General features: G+C 32.6%; 2 protein-coding genes across 4 annotated transcripts in view; one reads left to right on the top strand and one right to left on the bottom strand.

Annotated features, from left to right (window-relative positions):
- Window positions 1–22,196, bottom strand: part of SUPT3H (SPT3 homolog, SAGA and STAGA complex component) — a 420,389-nt gene that overhangs the window by 370,755 nt on the left and 27,438 nt on the right. The gene's annotated exons all lie outside the window — the stretch shown is intronic.
- Window positions 830–22,196, top strand: part of RUNX2 (RUNX family transcription factor 2) — a 208,445-nt gene continuing 187,078 nt past the window's right edge. Inside the window, exon 1 of one of the 2 annotated variants that reach the window (XM_060021723.1) lies at window positions 830–902. In XM_060021723.1, the coding sequence (XP_059877706.1) occupies window positions 845–902 (58 nt within the window). In that variant the 5' untranslated portion in view covers window positions 830–844. The remainder of the gene's footprint in view (window positions 903–22,196) is intronic. The other variant, XM_060021724.1, reaches the window with a different exon arrangement.

Below are 22,196 nucleotides of genomic sequence, written 5' to 3'. Positions count from 1 at the left end.
AATTTTGCTCACTTTTCCACAGACACAATAATGAACTAAATAAAAGGAGGAGGCACAAAAAGTAGGGGTGGGGGGATAGAAAGGAAAGCCCACAACAGCAGAGTTCTGCTCTACAAACGCTTAACCTTACAGGAGTTTGGGCTCCTTCAGCATTTGTATTCTATCCAAATCCTCATGAGTCACAAAAATTAAAAAGCTATATCCTTCTGGATGCCAGGAAGGGCCTTACCACAAGCCTTTTGTCAGAGAGAGAGAGAGAGAGAGAGAGAGAGAGAGAGAGAAAGAGAGAGCATGAGCAAGGGGGGAAAGCCACAGTGGTAGGCAGTCCCACTTGACTGTGAGTACTATGAGGTCACAAACCACATGATTCTGTCTCTCCAGTAATAGTGCTTTTGCAAAAAAAAGGAGTTTGAAAGCTTTTGCTTTTTTGGATTGTGTGAATGCTTCATTCGCCTCACAAACAACCACAGAACCACAAGTGCGGTGCAAACTTTCTCCAGGAGGACAGCAAGAAGTCTCTGGTTTTTAAATGGTTAATCTCCGCAGGTCACTACCAGCCACCGAGACCAACAGAGTCAGTGAGTGCTCTCTAACCACAGTCTATGCAGTAATAGTAGGTCCTTCCAATATTTGCTCATTCTCTTTTTGTTTTGTTTCCTTGCTTTTCACATGTTACCAGCTACATAATTTCTTGACAGAAAAAAATAAATATCAAGTCTATGTACTGCAGGCATACTGTAAAACTAAAACAAGGTTTGGGTATGGTTTGTGTTTTCAGTTTAAGGCTGCAAGCAGAATTTACAACAGAGGGTACAAGTTCTATCTGAAAATAAAAGGAGGGACTATGGCATCAAACAGCCTCTTCAGCACAGTGACACCATGTCAGCAAAACTTCTTTTGGGGTAAGTGTTATCGTATTTTAAAATCCTATAAGAGATGAACCTGTTAAACATAAAGGTATGTTTCTCGGATAAACTTGCTAGCTTTGCCAGCTAACATTATATTAAAGATCATAATGATGCTGTTTTGTTGCACTAAAAGTTGAAAAATGAAATTGCTGTACAAATTTGCTTTTGGCATCTGTAACTTATCTACTTCTCGGACTAATGACTTGAAATAGAAAAAATTAAATTATCTCACATTAGTCTAAATGTTTTCTAGAGCTATAGAAATGAGGTAGTTGAAACAGTAAAGGAAAGTTTAATATTCTCATTAACCTTCACTGAAATAAAATTAGACACTACATTAATCAAAGTATTGTGAAGTATTCACCCCGGCAGCTCCCAATATTTGAGCAAACTTTTAAAAGGAAGCAATTTTACAAAATAACAGACCACAGAATTATCTTGACATTATACTCTACTATGTAAAACAGAGAAATAAACCTGCAGTATAACTTACATTTTAACCAGCTCAACTACAAGAAATCTACTTACAATTTTAGACTGCATCATAGATATCTGCACAAGTTTGTTTCTAGGCAACTTTACATAATTGAAGCATATATTCAACTGAAACAAAATTATGATAAGTATGTAATAGCCATTTTTAAAAGATCTTTAGAGTTGCCCAGGATATCCAGGATATTAAAAAGCTCACAGAAGTCGTCAAAAACTTACATGCAATCATAAGTTTCTATACAATTTTAGTTTACATCTACACACTATTATCCATAAGTAGAAATTGTTATAAACATAGCAAACATTAAAACGTCTAGGATTATTTTAATCATATTCTTTGACCTACCAAAATAAGTATCATTTAGTCTCATAAAAAAGAAAACTCTGTAAGGATACTCTGCATGATTTAAAAGAGCCATACCAATTAAGTCATGCTGGACTTTAAAAGAAAACAGGCATAATATAGTATTAATATTTAATTTCAAGTTAGTGTTAATACACAAAAGTAAACTACTTCAACATTCATCAGCTAAGATGGTATTATAGTAAAATATCTAAACACTTACAAGATTTTCTTTATGCTGTCCAACATGTTCTACAAGGCAAGTTTATAAAATTTTCTTTTATCCTTTAAAATAAATCCTTTTGCTGTGTATACCTGTATTAACTTTGCTTTATAACTTACAACTAACGATTGGAGTTTCTTTTACTCCTCCTACTTCACACATTTTAACTGGCTACCAGAGGATCAGTCTTAGTTTCAGTCAAAGAGAAATAATTAAACCTGAAGGAGAAAAAAGGTTTCTCTTTAAAGGGTGAGAAAATATACTATGTATTTTACAAAAAAATGTAAAATTGCTGTAGTGACTCCCTCAATAGTTCTAAGTGGGCCCCCTCAGTTATAACACATACAATACAATAATCACAGATTATTTTTTTTAATTTAATGGAAGATAATAAGCATTACTGTAAAAATTTCTGCATTAAGGAAGCAGAACATATACACAACTAGACTGCATTAACAACCCCTATTATAATTATAGCTCATACATGGAAACTTTTGCTGTTCCCACCCAAGAGAAGAGGGGAAAAAAATGCTTAAAACTACTGTTATATGGAGGGATAACTTGAAACAGCATCTCAAGCAGTTAAGTTACTCTTCACAATGTTACTCTATTTTTTAAAAAATAAGAATTTTTCAAACCAGATTGGGAACACAAATTTCAAGGGCTATTTCAGCATTAGATGTAAAGTTACTAATATAGTCACAAAGAATATGTTAAAATGTTCTTTATTCTGTCATATGAGGGAGTGTTACATTTCTGTGACATCCTTAGTAACTGTTTCTACGGTAAAATTTTCAAAACTTGACCCAGTTTCAAACAGGCATGATAATGAATTAAATAATCTATCACATCACATATTTTTATACATCATAACTAAGTCTTCCTCTTCTGAAAAGTGGAATTTACCCTCTCCCACTCCCAAATAGTATTTGAGAGCCTGGATAGAGAACATAAGATGAACCCACTACATGGGACTAATTACAGGTGGGTGGTGGACATAATGTATAGGTTATCATCACACTACAAACATTTCCCCCTTCTGGAATCTATCTGAAGTCTGAAACCTCACTTCAGGCTTTAAATTCTTAAGTAATTGATTATCAAAACAACCTAATGAAATGTCAAAAGTATGTGCTCCAATTTTGTAAAATAGTTTTAAAAGTTCAGGCTCTTCCTAGGTGAGGGACAAAAGCACACGTTGACCAACTGCCTCACCTCAAAATAATAAGTGGAAAGAGTGTGTGCGTGTGTGTGTGTCTGTGAATTTTCAATGTGCACTACTCAAAATATGTCCATTATTTATCATAAATGAAGTCTGTTAAAATGAATAGATGTAACTCATGGAGTATCTTACCATTAAGAACTTATTTACGAAAATATATCAGCTGACAGACTAAATTTCTACATAAAACCTTTGTAACTGACTGTAGTACCCGACTGAACGTGATGTGTGAAGACTGATTTCCAAAACAATAGTTGTGGTCCATATCAATGATAGTGATTTTATAGTTTCAAGATTTAACAGCGACAAAGTGTCACAACTTGCTTCTAAAATAAGAGAGCTAAATTCCAAAATCCAGGGAGATGATTTAAAAAGAGCATATATAGAAGACCACTCCTATTAAAAGCTAACAATGTCCGTGCAATTTCCAAAGACTCTTATTATGTATTATTTAACAATCATAATTTTACATGAAAACTGGTAAAGATTTCACTTTTAAACATTAAAAATATTTTAGAATGTAGAAGATTTAAAACAAATCACAGAAAAATATTGTTAGTCTATATAAATCTCTTGATAGTCTCTAAATCACAAGAAAGCATGAAATATACATGGTTACATTATGATATACTTTAGTTATTTTAAAAGAAGAAAAAATTAATCTCTTCAATTACACCCTTCAAACTAATCACTGATAGTTTGACTTGTTTAAATCAGTCATGCTAAAGTTAAATTCAGTAAGATAGAAATGTTCCAGTTTGTTAAAAGAACACTGAAATATTTGATGGTTAAATAAACTGCAGAGGGGGGAAAAAACTAACTCATTGAAGGCACTAAGATTTTATCAAACACACAGAATTAATCTTTATTGAATAGAACCATTCACAAATCAAAACTCACTGTACTTCAGTACTTTCAAGCAGCGCTAATCAATTACAAACCTTTTCTAGTGCTTCAAAACTCATGTGCTTTCAATTTTATACACTGGTGGTCCTCAAGTACTGTATTGGGGCTGAGTTAAGACATTCTGTATCACAACTTTTTTTTCAACAAATATTCATCTAGAGGGCTTTTTTTTTTCCTCTCAAGAGCTGCTCACATGAAAACTGTGGTAATATTTTTATACTGTACTTCTTTGTTGAAGCAAAAGGTTAGGGGTTACCTAAATACCTCAACTGTATATACGAAAAAGGGAAAAGGTAAGTATTCATATAAAAAAATCCAATGGGACTGGATTATTTATTTTTGCATTTCCTATGATTAATGATGCACCCATGCATACTCGAAAACTGATGGCAAAACAGGGTAACATCTCAAACTCCTCTCCAAAGCATACAAATACCAACCTTCCATACTGTTCTAACCCGTTGCAAGATACTAAAATGTGACAACTCTAATAGTGAGGTCATGCAAATCTCCTCAAAAGCATTCATTGCAAATGCAATTAATTATGTAACAAAAGTCTACAGAGATATTTTTACATAAGGGATTCACTGGAACAGTCTACCTCTACAGTGTGTCTCTGTAAAAATAATACACATATGGTCAAACAGACAAATACCTTCAATATGAAAGAATCCTTCCTACAAACAATAAACCTGTAAACGTGACAAAGCGTGACTATTTTTTCTAGTCATCTGCCATGCAAGATTTATTAGTAAATGGGTGCTAACAAAACCAATGCTAATTTAAGCAATATTCCCACTAGGTTACCCAAATGCACTACCTTTTTCTCCTATACCAATGAATTCCACTGAAGATAAAACTTCATCCAAAAAAAAAAAACCTGTCATTAGCCTCCCATAATAAGGATAACAATAAACTCCATATTCAGTATTTTCTAAAGAGCAAAATATTCTAAGCTGTCTAAAGTATATGGAAATTCTTCATGAAATATGAAATATTTAATCTTTTAAAACAAATCTTTAGAAAAGGAAGTCTCACATGATGAAAACATACACCTTGATACAATCTATTGCCATTTCAAAGTTTAAGGAATTCGGTGGATATGTATTTTGATTAATGTATTACAATTCAAAAAAATAATGGGGAAATTCTACACCTTCTTCAAAGGGACTTTACTTACAATTTTAACCACAGTTGACCACCAGCTTTTGTCCATTTAACAACAAGCACACGTACACTCCCACATAATTTTTTACAGATCTGTAGAGCAACTGAGATTAAATGCTCTTTTATTACATTGTATACAAAATCTTCATCTTACGTTGAATTCTTAGGAATTTCTCCCCTTTGTATTATTTATTAAGGATGTAGGATTCAACTTTGGACAGTGCTGAATGTAAGCAATACCATACCAATCATTTCGGGTGTTTATTGTTGTTGTTGAACAGGATGTTAACTCTAAAGTATATTTTTTCATAAATATGCTGTCTTATACGAATAAAAACCTAATCATTCACCATTATATGTTAAGATAATTCCCAAATAAAATGAGCCATAGAATTGAGTCCAGATAAGCATTTAATACTTGCAGTAAAGCAAAAATTCATTATTGATACACCTCCTATAAGTACTCTTTATTCTTGTTAATACTCATAAATCCAACATCCAATATGTAGTCCAGGACTAAAAATCATACTGAGTGTGATTTTGCCTCTAATTAAGTGATTTTCAATTTTTAAATCAACTGCCCACAAAACAAGGAATTCTGCACCATACAGACATATATTAAGTAAATGCAATTTTAATGAGGTTTAAGATATTTTAAAATTATTATATTGATGTCAGAAAATTTACCAAGTTACATTATTCTCAGACATGTATTTAAGATTATGGTGGCAATTAAAGACTGTTATCTGCACTACTTCTACTCCCATCCCTTAAGAAATTATACATAAGAGTTACATTAGAGAAGTGAGAGTCTAACAAGGTACATCCAAGTATCCTGTGCAAGGCCAATAATTTTTACCACAAAATCAAATAAATTAATTTTATTTTATACTTTTCAGTCTTTATATCAATGGTGTCTACTGAAATCATTATACCCTCAACTATAAAAATATATTTACATAAAAGACTTAGCTAAAAACTCAAACATTTAAATACACATTTTCAGGTTCACAAAAATCATATGAACCATGAGTGGGCCAGACTTTGTTTATACATTCCTTATTGTTAGATATTCCTTGTAGTCAGATATCTTACAACTAAATCCATTTTGTGGTTCAGTTAAAAGCAAAAGCCAAAAAAAAAAGGGAAATAAAGGAAAAATGCTAGCCAAATCACAATAACAATCAGTAAGGTTCTAAGGCATGTATATGCAATGTCTTTCTTTGGAAAAATTCGAATAATGATGTTGCGGTATTCAACAGAACTTTCTATGGACATGGACGTATTTTTATACAGAAGCTAAATATTTGCCACATAAATACAACTTCAATTTCTTTCAATTATGAAAATTTTAATATGTAGTATATGAATTTACCAGTGCATATGAATGCATACACACAAGTGACTAGAGAAACTTGGGATAATAACTGTAAACCAGGAAGAAAACAACTGTAAATTAGTTAACTGAGGTATCGTTTGCAGTTCTATTGGAAAGATAATCAATTACTTTTTGCATGTATACTAACAGAGAAATGTTAATCTGTAAAACCAACAACAGAGATTAGGCATCTGTTAGGGTATACAAGATTAAAATAATCAAAAACTATACTTGTAAAACACAAGGACACTATTTTCCAGTTATAAACTTAAATTAAAAACTGGTATCAGTTAAACAAATTATTACAGTTCACAAGGGAAAATATGAATGTAATTAATCTGCTAACAGATACCTATTTACATACATTATCTCAAAGAACAACTCCGGCTTGAAGCTAAACAGGTATATTTTCTGCATATTTACTCATTGCCCATATAACCTAGGTAAACAAGTTAAATTAGGCATTGTGATTTTTAATTCGGTTATTTCATTTTGATAGTAATAATTATAATTAATTTTATTTTTAAATTTTTCTACTGAAGTTCCCAATTTAAACTTCAAATTTCCAGATAATCTTTAAGTGGAAAGGTATCATCATTTCTACCAAATGATTAAGAATTACTTAAATGGATCTAAACAAAGTGAATTCACTATGAACCTGAAAAGAAAAAAGTGCTGTATTTTACAATTAATATTTATCTCATTGGTTTTACAGTATTAGTGTAATTTGATCCCAGAATTAGACACAAGAGTATGCAAAAGTTACAGGGTACGTGTTCCCTTTAATCAATAATAACTTTTTTATAAGTTTTGTAAACACACCTTAAAGAAAACCTATTTTTTGAAGAAAAGTGAATTCTCACTTTATTTTGTAAACTTCTGTCAGATTACAGAAATCTGCAATATTATACTACCACAGAAAGAAAACTTTTTTATGCTAATAGTCTACATTATTATCAATCACTGTGTTTTCCATAAAATGTATAAATGTAAAAATATACAAGCATTTCATACTAAGGACCTTAGCACCCGATTCAAAAATATTAAGACACTATAAGAAGATATCTACGAGAAAACTTCCATCAAGACAGTACCATCCTAATATCAGGCAAGATAACTGGTTACAAAAGGTAATCTAGCAAGATTAATTTTTACTTCTCACGAAACTTGTAAAGCTTTCAGGTAATTCGTCTTTTGACAAAATGCAGAAAAAACTGCTACTGCTCTTACAGAGTTCAAAACAAAAATTAAAATATTTAAGAAGATAATCCATAAAACAGATATACTTACAAAGACAATGTACTACACAGTATGTTCGTAAAGCAATATAAACGTGAAAGTCAATGTAATCCAAACCTTTGATCATTAATCCAACCTTCTCTTCATAGTAGAAACTCCTCTTTTTCATATTATTAAAACTCCAGCGTTACACAGAATTCTTTACATTCCCTCAGTTGTTAAAACTAAACACACAGAATATATTCTATTTTAGGAGGAAAACTTATAACATTTTAAAAACTTTTTACCACAAGTATCCACTTTATTTTAAAAATACTATTATCTAAGCTAGATCAAGACAATCGGTATTGTCAGAACATCACTCTTGATTTAGTAATAAAGATCTAACAATATATTTCCCATATACTATGTATAAGCAGATTGCAGAATATTTTAGTGCACCAATAGGATCAAAGAAAACACATACGGAGATTTATTTTTAATCATCATTCACAAGTATCTAGAAAGAAAACTGAGACATATGCTGATTTTTCGCTTATTTTTATAAATGTTCTTTCTTTTTAATGTAATGATAAATCGGAATATATCAAGAGATACTATAACTATTTTTTAAGAGAGCAAAATATTTGGCTTAAATTGCTAAATTATTCCATTATTAAATGGTTAAACCATTCTATATATGTTTATATGTGTAAAAATCATTTTTACTCAGACATGTTCAAACTATTTTCTTGGCTATGAAATGAAATCATGTGCTCCAACAAATACCATAGTATTTTTGATAAAATATTTACGTACAAAGTAAATATATATTACATGTACAAAATGATAAGCGATTTTCTATAATGAAACTAATGCATGTAACTCAAATTCTCCACTTTGATTTAAACCTTATTCAGCCAAATACATGGTCAATTCATTGTGTTTCCATGATCAAAAAACATCTAATACCCTGAATGCTGTTTTAAAGGAAACTTTAAGAAAAATTATCTTATTATTGTAAGCTGACAGAAAGGAATTTTTTGAAAAGTAGCTGTGAAAAGTGTGTGATCTGAAAACTTACATATGAACTTAAAACTTACATACTCAAACATATGAAATGAACAAGAAAACAGCAAACAAATGGCATAAAATAAAACTCTACCTAGCAACAATACCACACTAAGAAGTCAACCCTGAGCACAGGAGAAACACATATGCTTTTTTAAATAAACGTTCAAATGCAAACTTGCATTTGAACATTTTGAACAGATAACATTCCAGTGATTACAGAATTTTCTTCTAAACTGGCAAGACTAAAAAGAATCACATCTAATTCCTAATTTTGCAATTACAATGTCTGATACTTTCTTTAATCATAAGACTACCATTTATTCTAAACTGGCTGGAAAGGCTTGCCCATTGCATTTTTCCTGTACGTACCTCTTCCTTATCAATTATGGTGTATCTTCAGCATTCGGAGAAGAGAAAAAAAAAAGCTTCGAACTTTAACAAAGTTTAAAACATATCATTAAATCAATATTCACAGGCTACTGTAAAAATATTCATTTCTAGAAGGCCAGAAAATCTTGCTTTTTTTAAGCTGACGCATCTACACATAGAAAGCAACTTTTAGTAAGTTCTTTTGCTACGCCATAATGATCTGCTCCAAAAACTCAAGGGTACCTAAAACAACGGGCTACCTGTTCTAGCCATGCTTAGGAATGTGTCCAAATCATTTTTATTGATTTAACCTTTATAGGAATGCTACATATCCTCAGAGCAAAACATTTTGAATGTATTTATAATATGATACACTTCTGAGAAACCATGAAAAAGAAAGCTAAAAACAAATCTAGATACTCCTCCACCCTTGGTTGTTATGGGTTTATTTTTGTTTACTTTAAACACTATCAACAGACCTAAATATTAAATAATTTTATTTAGGAAAACTTATTTTGGCACCACTGTAAGTAGAAATTAAAAATTTATTTTGGAAAAAAAAAGTGCATTTAAATAAATTCTAACTTTAAGAAATAAAATGCCTGACTTGACAATGATGTCACATCTACAAATTTTAACAGATTCTAAATACTCCTTTTATACTCTAGTTACACATTAATCATGGAACCTACAAACATATCAAACTTAAAGAATTTAGTCCTTATTGAATAAACTAGGTTGTACTGTAGTTTACATTCTGAGAGTTTACAGAGAAAGTTCTGTGTTGCCTATCTCTCTAGCTTTCTGCAAGTGGTACTTTATTAATGGCTTCAGCAGCTAACGCCTGCATTAGTTATGTCTGCCAAATAATAATTCACAATATTATGCTTCCTCACATTATGGTTCATCATTCGTTAACTTGAACCTCACCTCTGAAGAAGTTATACTTTCACTGCAAAATGTTCTCTTAAAAAGGCAAACAAGTTTTGAGCATTTCCAGATGTGGCACTCAAAAAAAAAAAGAAAAATCATAGGCAAATTCTCAAAGAATTCTAAAATTATTAATAAAAGTATGGTAAAACTGGAGTTACCACTTATTGCTTCAATGATCATCCATAAGTTCAAGAACTGAATGTACTATTTATCAAATTAAGAAACTTATGATAGAGCACTAATGATTTCAGACAGCTGCCAGTAGATAAAACAAGCACATTTCAGAGTGAGACAAGATTCTACTGAACTGGAATTTCTGACACTCTGACAACTACTGAACATGCAAGAATAAAATCATAATATTATCTTTTTCAAATAGTTAACCTATTTTTTTTCTGGGTAATATAAATTCGGGTTCGGCTACATTATTTTCATTGTCATTATTTTTTATGAAACATACAAGCATGCATAAGATTATGCTAAACTAAAATTAAAATAATTTATATGCAGCCTACTTCTCTGGAGCAAGGCTGGAAGAAGAGTGAGGCAAGCAAGCAGGCGCCTATGGTTCAAAATTTAAGGAGATCCTCAGGCAACTGCCCTGACAGTGAGTGCCTCCTTAAACGCTGTGCCCTGGACACTCTGTTTGCCTCACTCTAGGGCCAGGTTCTCCTCTGGAGGCACACTGGCGTAAAGCATTTCATGAGACATATTCTAAACAAGGTATCATAAACAGAAATATGATAATATAAGAATAAGAAAATTAAAAATAAGTTTTTATCTTTGATTTACATTTTTCTAAAAAAAGAAAAAAGGAACCACTCCAACTTAAATGTAAATATTTTTTAAATAATCATTGTATATTATAATGAGTAGTTAAGAGTTCTGAGACTGCACAAACTTTCTTTAAAGGAGACTTATATTTGCCATAAATACCTTTCAAAGTAAACTAAGTTGCCTTATTGTTTTAAAAAAAAAAAGAATTGAGTATTTTCCATTATAGGGTTCACAGAGCTACACTTGAGTTGTTGTAGCCCAGTGACATCCAGATCTGACTGATCAACAGAATCACTTGAGGAACAGGTCTTGGGGAGGGGAAGGGAGAAGAGGCGGTCTTGGGAATTTTTTTAAGCAAAGCTCTCCAGGTAAATCAGCCAAGTTTGAGAGCCAATAGTCAACTTATAATAAACTTATTAAGACAACTTATACATATTAATTGTATAAATTTCCAAATTGTCTCCTCCCTAAACATTTGTAAAGCTTGTTCACAAAATAGAAACCATTAAAATTTCAGTTTGTTACTTTACTTCCCCTTCTTCAAGTAGAGGTTAGTCAATGGTGATGTGTCCAACAAGTAATATTAATAAGGAAAATAAAATCAGAAGCATAGACAATTCAATGAGATGAATAGAGCCGCCCAAATTAATATTTTTATTTTAGGTTTAAATAGCTATTCTAAGTATATCATCTCAATCTATTCTACAAACCTAGTATTTTAAACTTTAAATTCATTTAATTAAGTTTACATTAACATATCTTAAGAAAATATATGTGCCTAAAATACCTTGAAACTGTACTTTGTTTTTATGTTAGCTTTTCTTTCTTGACTGTTTATTGTGCCAGGCACTACACTAAACCCTTTATAAACATTATTTCCTTTAATTCTCACAACTCTTTTATATGAGATGGGCATTATAATTATTTACAGATGAGGAAACTGAAAATGAGGTAATAAAATCTGCCCAAGGTCACACAGTTAAAGAGCTGGGATTCAAACCCAAGCCTTCTCACTCTTAATTACTACCTTATAGTGTTAAACCTAACCTTAATGAAGTGACTTCCTAATCCCCAATTTCATCTGTAAAGGTATTAGTTCTCAGAAACATAAAGTTTTATTAAATTGACAAATACAAAAAAAGAGAGAATCTTTGCATCTCCAAAGACTCCCAAAGTATAACTTTTAGTAATACTGATCAGTCAGAATCAAAAAGATTAAGAAAAAATGAAACAAGAAGACACCAAGGGATAAGATTTGGGTCAGGTTTAATCAGAAAATGCAAGTTCCAAGGAAATAAATAATTCTTAACCAATCATTATAATCAATAATCTTATTTAATGTCCACACCACACAGTATATACTTAACATGAGATGAAAATACCATTTTAGGAGTTAAAAATTAATCTCTTAAATTGAACATAAGGAATTTATAATCCTCCTTATTTATAAAATTAAAATGATAATCATTTCGATCACAGGCTTTGGTGTCAATCAGATCTGGAGTCAATCCTAGTTCCTGTAATTATCCACAATATTCCCTTTACCACGGTCTCACTGTCCTACCTAAAATTTAAGGCCTATATGCACATACTTATGCTAAGTGACCGAGACAACTTTAATTTCTAAATATTAATTTCTAACTATACTTTCCTAAATTCTTACTCACTTAAATCTTTGATGTTGCCAAAGATCCATGGATAAGGGTACATTTTTCTTTACCTACCGAAGAGATTATATATATGATTTTAGGAAGTATATCTTTTGACATGCACTGTTCATCCCAATTTCATCCACAACCATTTCTCCATTATTATTCAAAACAAAAGTCTTAGAAAAGCCACAAAAGAGCTCTAGCTGCTTTTTTTTTTTTTTCTGGCAGAGGGTAGGAATAAAGCTGTGAGATTACATTTCTCAATCTACATGGATCCACTGAGAGAAGATGCACTGACCAGAAGCCACAGGTGATAAGTAGATGAGATATTTTTTCAAAGAATAAAGAACTGAGGAGAAGAGAAAACTGTTTGAGCATCTACAAACATCAACAGACTTCTCCAGTCATTCTGCACCCATATTTAATTTGATAAGTAAAGTTTTAATGAACAAACCAACAACTTGAGAAAGCCTCAATAAGGTAGAGTTATTTATTAAAATTAAATAAACACACATGCAAGTATAAAACCATAGATACTACATTTTAGAAAAGGAAATATGCAAACCAGTGCCCTATCTGGCAATGGAGGCAAGAAGTTAAAAAAAATTTTTGGTTAGAAATAAAAGCTAATAGGGTCAGGTACTTCACCGGCTTTAAACTCTGCAAGTATTCACACTGATTTCATCAAAGTCACTGAAAAGATGTGAGAAAAGAAAGACTAAAGGTTTTGTGCCCAGCCAAAATAGTCAACCAATGAAGCAGAGAATGAATTTCAGAATTATATGGTGATTTAGTCACCATTAACCAGTAGAAAAACAATCTAGCCTGGATGTGAAAAACACAAGCAAGCTACAAAGAGAATACAAAGAAATAGCAGAATTTGGCACAATTACTGGGAGAGACGAAGAATAAGGAAAATTTGATTGCAGCCTAGGAGAGAATGGTGAGGTTGCCAATGATTAAGAGAAAAACAGGAAAGGGTAAAGTAGAGTTTTGTTATGTCTTTATTTAAGTTGTGCTTAGTGGGAAAAAACAGGTGTACACAACACAATTTTAATTTTTAAAAAATTATACAGGGGTATGCATGTGTATCAGAAAAACTCAAAACAGTGGCAATCATTATGTTTAGATAATTCAGAAGAATTATGAAAAACTTTTTTTATACTTGCCAATACTTTTCCACTAAAGAATGAATGAATTTTATAATTTTTAAAATTTAGTTGACAGTATGCTTTAATGTTTAAAAAGCTCATTTTTCCTGAACCCATACAACAAATTTGGTACTGGAAACAATGTTGGGTTGTTATTTTCCCCCCATGCATGAAATAGAGTAAATTCCCACAATTAGAAACTATTTTTAAGCGTGAAAATCAGTTTCACGAAAACCACAGAATCTCATGGAAATATGACAGACCTAGGAAGGGTTTTGGTGTCTTTTAAGTTTAAATCCCAGTCACACCAATTACAAACCATGAGCAAGCTACTTAAGCTCCCTGTGTCTCAATTTCTTCATCCGTAAAAATATTACCACCTACCTTGAATGTTTTCTGTGAAAAGTAAGATAACACGTGTAAAGCACTCATACCCAGTCAGAAAAAAATCACTGCAGTTATTACACATAATCAACTTTCCAATTCTTAAATCCTCTTAAAAGACTAAATTTGACTACTCAGAGTGTGGTCCACAGACCAGCAGCAACAGCATCACCTGAAAGTTTGTATAAAAATGCACAACCTCAGGCTCCACCCCAAACTTTCTGAATCAGAATCTGTATTTTCACAAGATCCCCGGGAAAAACAAAATTTGAGAAGCCCTGTTCCAAATAACACTCAATTAAGGATTACCAGCTCCCTGAACTTGTCCACTCCATCTCTGTCCCAGAGTTCTTTCTGATGCTGAGTGAAGAGTACCTTATAGTTCACTCTTAATTCCTAATTCTGAGAGACTAGCAAGAAACCGATGGAAAGTCTAATCTACTTCCACTTCCAAAACATACTTTTCAAACCTAAAGAGAACTCTCATGTTCACCCCTCAATTAATCCACCAAGCAGGTCCTGTGGTACATAACTCTCTCTCGTGAAACAATGTCTTTAAGAATTCAATAAATTCAAATTTTTTAATAATTGGATAATTACACTTTAAAAATTATTAGGCTGCACAACTGTATTAACTAGGTACCAGGCTATATTTACCCATTTTGTCCACGAAGTCTCACCGCAAACTTCTCAATTCCTTACTGAAAGTTAAAAACACTCTATGTGGCCCATGTTCCTGAGACGGCTCCCCAGTATCCCTGGCGGCACAGAGCTTGTGAGGCATGGCTACTGCTGAGTACAACCTTCTGGCTTCCAATACTCACCTTCTAGGTGGCTCACAAATCATGTCTTTAAGAACCTATTCTAGAATCTCAGAGGCCTCAAGCTGAGAGGTATTCAGACTTTCATTTTGAAAACTAATTCCTCTCTTTGATATTTTATACTATTTACTGTTAAGTATTTTACATTTGCAGGTGCCCAGTCTTGTCTTTTTTCCATTCCATGACAACTAACTGAATGAAACAGGAAACACAGAAGACAACTGTATATATGAAAAATTGTCAGACAAAATATCAATTCAAATTTCCTAACTTAGAGTAATAAAAAGTGGCATGAAGTAGTATCACAAAGAAAAAGAACATCCACTAGATTCAGCGGTACACTAATATGATTCAGACTATTACAGAGCTCCTAGATGTTGATCTCCTCTGAAGGATTTCTTAGACTGCTTTGATCAGAACTTTCAACTTTCTTTTACTTCTTCTACAGTTGAGAACTCCCTCACTTACTCAGCCTAAACTTCCCCTTACCTATATACTTATTCTTTGTCTCTACTCTTATAAAGGACATACCCTTAGTTGCCCATTCAGGTACTGCCTTCTTTCCGTTCTCCTACCTGAACTTTCTTTTCATTCATGTCCACATGAGCACTGCCTTAGATTCCAAACTTCCAGGGAAGGGTCCCTATGTGTAGGTTTCCCTTTGAAAATTACCTAGAATAGTAAAATTTAGGATGGGCACACCTATAATGATTAAAAGCCCACAGAAAGACAGGCTTACCACAAATTTAAAATTCATTAAAAATTAAGAACAGATAAAATCATGTCAACTTTTTGGGTAAGGAAGTTGTGTATGAATCAGCATTTTACTCTTGGCTAGGAAGTCTTAGAGAAAAAGAAACCTGAATATGAAAGGTGAATTGGCCTTAAAGACAACAAGAAGAATATACTTAGTGGATGGAGAAAGGAAGCTCATTTAAGAAATAAAGAATGTGATGAGTTAGACAAGGGAGACAATAAAACAAGTGGAAGTTGAGAATTTTTAAATCTGATGTGCAAGGGACTATTTATAAGCAGGGTGGTTTAGTAGTTGCTATATACTATTCTCTAAAGCTGGCTTCACTCTTATGAGTCTAGAAATGTCTCCATTGAACCTAATTGAATCAAAATCAAACAAACTGATTTATGCTAACAAAAGGGCTGTATATTAAAATGTTCCTCATGACCAGTATCTACTTTCTCAGCACATGAATATCTAATAGAAAGGAAACAAACTTAAAAATACAAAGTATGATAGCCAGCCAGGATATCAGAAAGTCAAAATGAAAGATTAATTATAGTCACAGGACATAGTCTTAGTAAATTATTCCTTTTGATTTCTTTACATGGTTTAGTTTTCTTGTTTTTTTCCAAGCTTCCCACCTCATCCCAACTTTTTTCGTATGATAGGATTTTTAAAGGACTAAGCTGCAAGTCAGAGAATTAAGATCTAGTTACAGAGTTACGATGATATAAGACAAAACAGTTTTTCTGAGCTTCAGTTTCATCGCTTACCAGTACTGAACTATATAAAACTCTCTATGGCTTTTCCAAATTCTCTGTCTCTGCCATACTTATTACATTCAGGATAGAAGATTATTTCTAATCGTACTTCCTGGCTAGCAGAAGGCCATCCACAGCAGATATCATGGTAGAAGGCATTTTTTCCCACTGAGACCCTGCATAACCACAATCCTTCTCAATTCTGGTCTTCAGGGAGCCACTAATAAACAATAGGAATTTGCAGAAGTTTTTTACCATTACATGCCTGAGGGTTTATCTTTCCATTTAAAATTCAGTTTCTTCTTCCTGACTTTCATCTAACCATGCTCATTTCTACTGAATCCTGACATCAATCTTTTATTCTGAGTTTTTGCTTCTGCAGCCCTAGATGCATGCTTTAAGGAGGCATTAGCAGGGCAGTGATTAGAAGCAGAAAGGTAATGAAAAAGATAGACAGAAGGAAGAACTTCATTCTAGAGCCCTTTTACTTTCCTGCATGGCTTTTAGAAAAATAACCACCTCCTCATGCCTTAGTTTCCCCATCTGTGAAATAGGAGGAAAAATCCACCCGCCTGCCCTGTCTTGCATGGATGTTTTGAGATTTAAATGAGATAAAATATGTCAAAGCTCAAAAAAACATCTCACGTATATCATATGAAGTCATTACAATTTAGTACTGTTAAAAAAAAAAAAAAAAGTTCAAACTTGAATATGCCCAAAAAAATGCTTGTGCCTTTAAATGGCAATAGGGGATATGGGCTGGCCAGTTTTTTACCAAAGAATAAAACTTTAAAATTTTCAGCAAACCAAGTAGTTTTGAAGACTAAACTTTGTGATACAATATTCATTACAAATTATCTCAGAGTTACTCTGTCTATACATTCCTCTAGCTCAGTGGGTCTCCTCTGAGACCCACTTTTATATAATGTAACCCATCAATAAAATATACATGTAATGACCACCACTGTACATTTGTTTATAAATTTTATATATATATATATTACCTTTCTAACACATTATTTACCTTATAAATTATTCATGAAAACAGAAAATTTAAGGCATGAAAAAATATATAAATATAAGTATTAATATTTTTTCCCTGAACTCTACTTTGACACCACTGCTATAAGCCAGTGGTTTCAAACTTTTTTAAGCTATGGAACGCTCTGTTCCAACACCAAATTTTAAAATGCAAACCAAATCTATAAAACAAATACAGAGCTGCTCTGATTAAAGTGGGAATAAGGGAACCAGAACCTGGAGGTCTGTGATGAAACACTTACGGTTCCAGAAAGCACAATTTGAAACAACTAATCTTGAGATCAGACTTTCCATTAACCTCTTTAAAAATAAATAAATGTGGATGGATCTAGAGACTGTCATACAGAGTGAAGTAAGTCAGAAAGAGAAAAACAAATATATATTAATGCATATATGTGGAACCTAGAAAAATGGTACAGGTGAACCAGTTTGCAGGGTAGAAATTGAGACACAGATGTAGAGAACGAACAAACATATGGACACCAGGGTGGGGAAGCGGCGAGGGGGGGTGTCTGGGGGGGGGATGATGAATTGGGAGATTGGGATTGACACGTATACACTGATGTGTGTAAAATGTATAACTAATAAGAACCTGCTGTATAAAAAAATAAAGTTCAAAAATTCAAAAAAAAGTACAAAAAATAAAGAAATGTGCTTTTACTCAGTAGTGCTGTTTCCTTAGCTGGAAGTCAAAGATGTTATAAGAATCAGCTGAATACTCAGGACTATATTTACTGCCGATACACAGTTAAGGATACTGTTGACTATATAATAAAGTGTCCCTCTGCAGGCTTCCAGGGAAGAAAATTTTCTCAGGCCTCAGTACCAATAAATGTTAAACTCCTAATAACTATGTGTTATATCATGGACTGTGAATCTAGTTTCTTTTGAGGCAGTATAGTATACAATGTTATCTTTCTTATTTTCTAGGAAGCTTAACAGTAAAACTTTTGTCCCAACTAGGCAATCAGAGAGGGACTTTATTATATGCATCTCAGTGCATTTTTACCACTTGTATTAATTTTGCATCTCCACTCCTTTTAGGTTTAATCTTGATTCTCATTTTTTCTATCCTATTCTATTATAAACAATTATGACAAACTCCTCAAATCTTTTTGGAATCAGTTAAGATACAAACGATAAAACTCAACACTCAAACCTGCCACTTGGCACCATCAGCTTCCCATTCCTCCAGGAGGGAAACCTCGGAATTATCTGTGGTAACTAATGCACTAATTCCATCAGCCCCCACTACCTAACAATCTAGCCTCTGCTTTATCACTTATAATCATTTCCTATTCTTCATTCCCACTGCCATTACCATTCACCTCGACTATTATAGTACAACAGGTCTTCCCACAGCCAATCCATTTTACATGCTGCTTACAATCAATCTTTCTTAATCATTATCACCACATATCACACCTTTATCTTTTCAAACACCTATTAAAGGTTTCCCACTAGAAAAGACTACACTCCTTAGTCTGGCATTCAAAGCTTGCCATATTCTGATACCAATCAACAGTTTTGTCCATTTTTCCTACAATCAAGTTTCTCTCTGGACACATTAAACTTTCTGTCGCATATGCCTCATCTCTCTCTCTGGGTCTTGGATCATGCTGTTCCCATTACTTGCAGTGTTCCCTACCTACCCTCGCTGCCACACTACCTCCAGATTTCTACAACGCCAAATACTAGCCATCCTTGAAGACAGAGCTCAAATGGCATTATTTTAACAAGCTTTCAAACTCCAAACTGAAAATCCCCTTAACCTACCTCTGTATTCCGAAACCAGTATATCTAATTTTTCACATACTCATCTCCTATCATTCTCTATCTGTGTATAAGACTATTTATCTCTCTACTTACACATATATGTAAACATATACAATTCTCCTAGACCAGTGACTCTGAAGCCTTTTTTGTTTTTTAGCTGTAAAATCCATTTTTCACATAAGATGCAATGAGAAAGCCCAGTAAGGAAGATGAACTTTTAAAGGAGCTTTTCTGGTTGCAAGGGAGAAGGGCTGAGAACACAGCTAGAACTTCACGCCCTCTGCAGACATCTTCACAAAGCACAGAGATACAGCACACCAAACCACACCGTCTGTGAAGACAAGCAGTATACTCACTTTATTCACCTATCTCCCATGTAGGAAGGCAATACTGTGTAAAATCAGATAGTCCTGGAGTCAAATCATAGCTCTGCTGCTTATAAACTGTGTTCTCTATGCAAAACCCCTAATCTCTCTGAACCTAAATCCTCATCTGTAAAATGGAAATGGTAAAATCTATCTCATGTGATGACCACATGAGATAAGACACATAAAAGTCATACTTCATACCTAAGACATGCATCAGTACAAAAGAATTCCCATTCCCTTTTTCCTCCCCGTACTTCCTTTCCACATCATGTAGTCAAATGCCTAGCATATGATAGGAATTAAATAATCATTTCTTGAATGAATTAATAAGTGGATGAACAGCTGAATGAACAGTTGTCTAAACAAAACATAAAAAGACTTAGAAAAGGGATTTGATAACAAGTACAGAAAAAAGACATGGTAGAGAAATACTATATTAGAAAAAAGGAAAATACCTTACACAGAACTTTTATGGTTAGAAAAGAAAAAAGTGGTACTTTATATATTTAAAAACTGGAGACTTTTCAGTAAAAGTTTACTACCAAAGAAAGAAGCTAACATGAAAGAATTATTTACACACATCATTTTAAGGCTTATGTGTGAATAATACGATTATCTGGCTAATATCTAAATTCAATTTACATCCAACAGCTTAAAGATAAGAGTTAAACTAAATTATAGTGAACGATCAGCATGCTTTTTTAAATGAATTTTATTTCACTGATTTATGTATGACTGTTATGGAATGGTGTTCTGTTTTTTTTAAATGTGTTTCCTTGTTTCTCAAGTTACAAATGTAAAGTCCTGCAATTGTATTTAAAATCTTTTGGAGGTAGATGTACACAAAAGAAATACCTCAACACAAATCACTATGACATATAATGAACCCAAAAGGAATAGGCATATATCACTAAAGACAAGATGTTAAGTTTGATAAAACAAAATCTGACCTTTAATATTTTTGAAAATTAGTTAATAAACATAAAATGTGGCAAGGCTTACAGTCCACAGATTTTTAAACTCTTCTGGCATCCTTGGGGGTCTGTCTACAAAAGCAAAGGAGTATATACATGCTAGAGACAAAAAAAAAAAAAGGCAAATAAACATGATCCCATTGGACTGTAGTTTAAATAGAGGGCTGAAATCTAAATGATTTTTCTGTATTCCCAAAACAAACACACAAAACTTCATGCAATGGATAAAAATCAATAAAAGAAAAGTAACAGCATAAAAAAATTAGTGACATTATTAGCACAATACTCTTGAATGGTAAACTACAAGTCAAGATTATATCTCATTCTTAAAGTTATTTATACTTCTTTAAAAATGAGAGAAACAGCTCAGAAACTAGATTACAAATATCTCTTTTAAAAACTTCACTCCATCAGAGCAACAAGGTTAAAGAATGATTTACCAAATTTGACTCCCAAAGATGACTATAACAGAATGCTTTTAATCTGACTTCATGAAATATGTGAAATCCCTTCCCCTTCTCACTAACTACATGAAGGCTAAAGTCAATACATTATGAAATGAAACTATTACAAAATTACTAGCATTCCAAAAACAGATGTATATCTCATGTGAACATTGTAGGTCTATTTATCAGTAAATAATTTTGTATACAAGGTATGATTACAATTTTTTAAAAATAATGAATGCCTAAATACAGAAATAATCAAACATAACAAAATGTCAAAATGATTATCTCTGAATGATGAAATTATTTCCTTCTTTTTTCTTCTAGAGATTTCAAAATCTCTCAAAAGTGTTACCTTTACAATGAGAAAAAGTTAACGTTACAGAAATATAAATACGTATGTATGTATAGATGTGTATATCTGAATATGTATGTTTGTAAATGGCCTACTCTAGCCTAATTTATAGAAACAGCAGGGCCCTGGTGTAAAAATGAGAAAAAGTAAAATATGAAGTTAACTCATATAATTTGATAATTTAGAAAATATTCTCAAATCTCCCTAATGTAACATGGCAGTTAAAAGTTTGGATGTAGAGTCAGGAAGACCTAATGAAATCCCAGCTCCACCACTTAATAGCTGGGTAACTTTGGAAAAGTTATTTAACTTCTTTAACCTTCAGTTTCTTCATCTAAAATTTGGGAATAATATTATCCAACTAACAGGGCTAGTAAATGAAATCATGGAAAGATGTTAGTGCATAATGCCTATTTAGTGATGGTAGTAGTATTTCCTCTTCCTGTAACTCTTTGTGGCGCCAAGCTGCAGCTTAAATGAACTTCCTTAGAGAGGCTTTCCCTAAATTAAGTTCCTATATTCCACTATTTCATAGTGGCCTGTACATTTCCTTTAATAATCATCAGAATTTATAATTATTTATTTATACAAATGCATCCACAGTGCATAGCATACCATACACACTTAGTAAATTATAAATTAATTAATTTATGAAGAAAGATGTTTCAATTTGTAATCTTCCCACTGATATCATTAAAATTTTGTCTCCATATAATCA

Source organism: Delphinus delphis, chromosome 10 (genome assembly GCF_949987515.2).
Source record: "Delphinus delphis chromosome 10, mDelDel1.2, whole genome shotgun sequence".
In the NCBI taxonomy this organism is placed as follows: Eukaryota; Metazoa; Chordata; class Mammalia; order Artiodactyla; family Delphinidae; genus Delphinus; species Delphinus delphis.
This window is presented reverse-complemented; position numbering and strand designations above follow the sequence as displayed.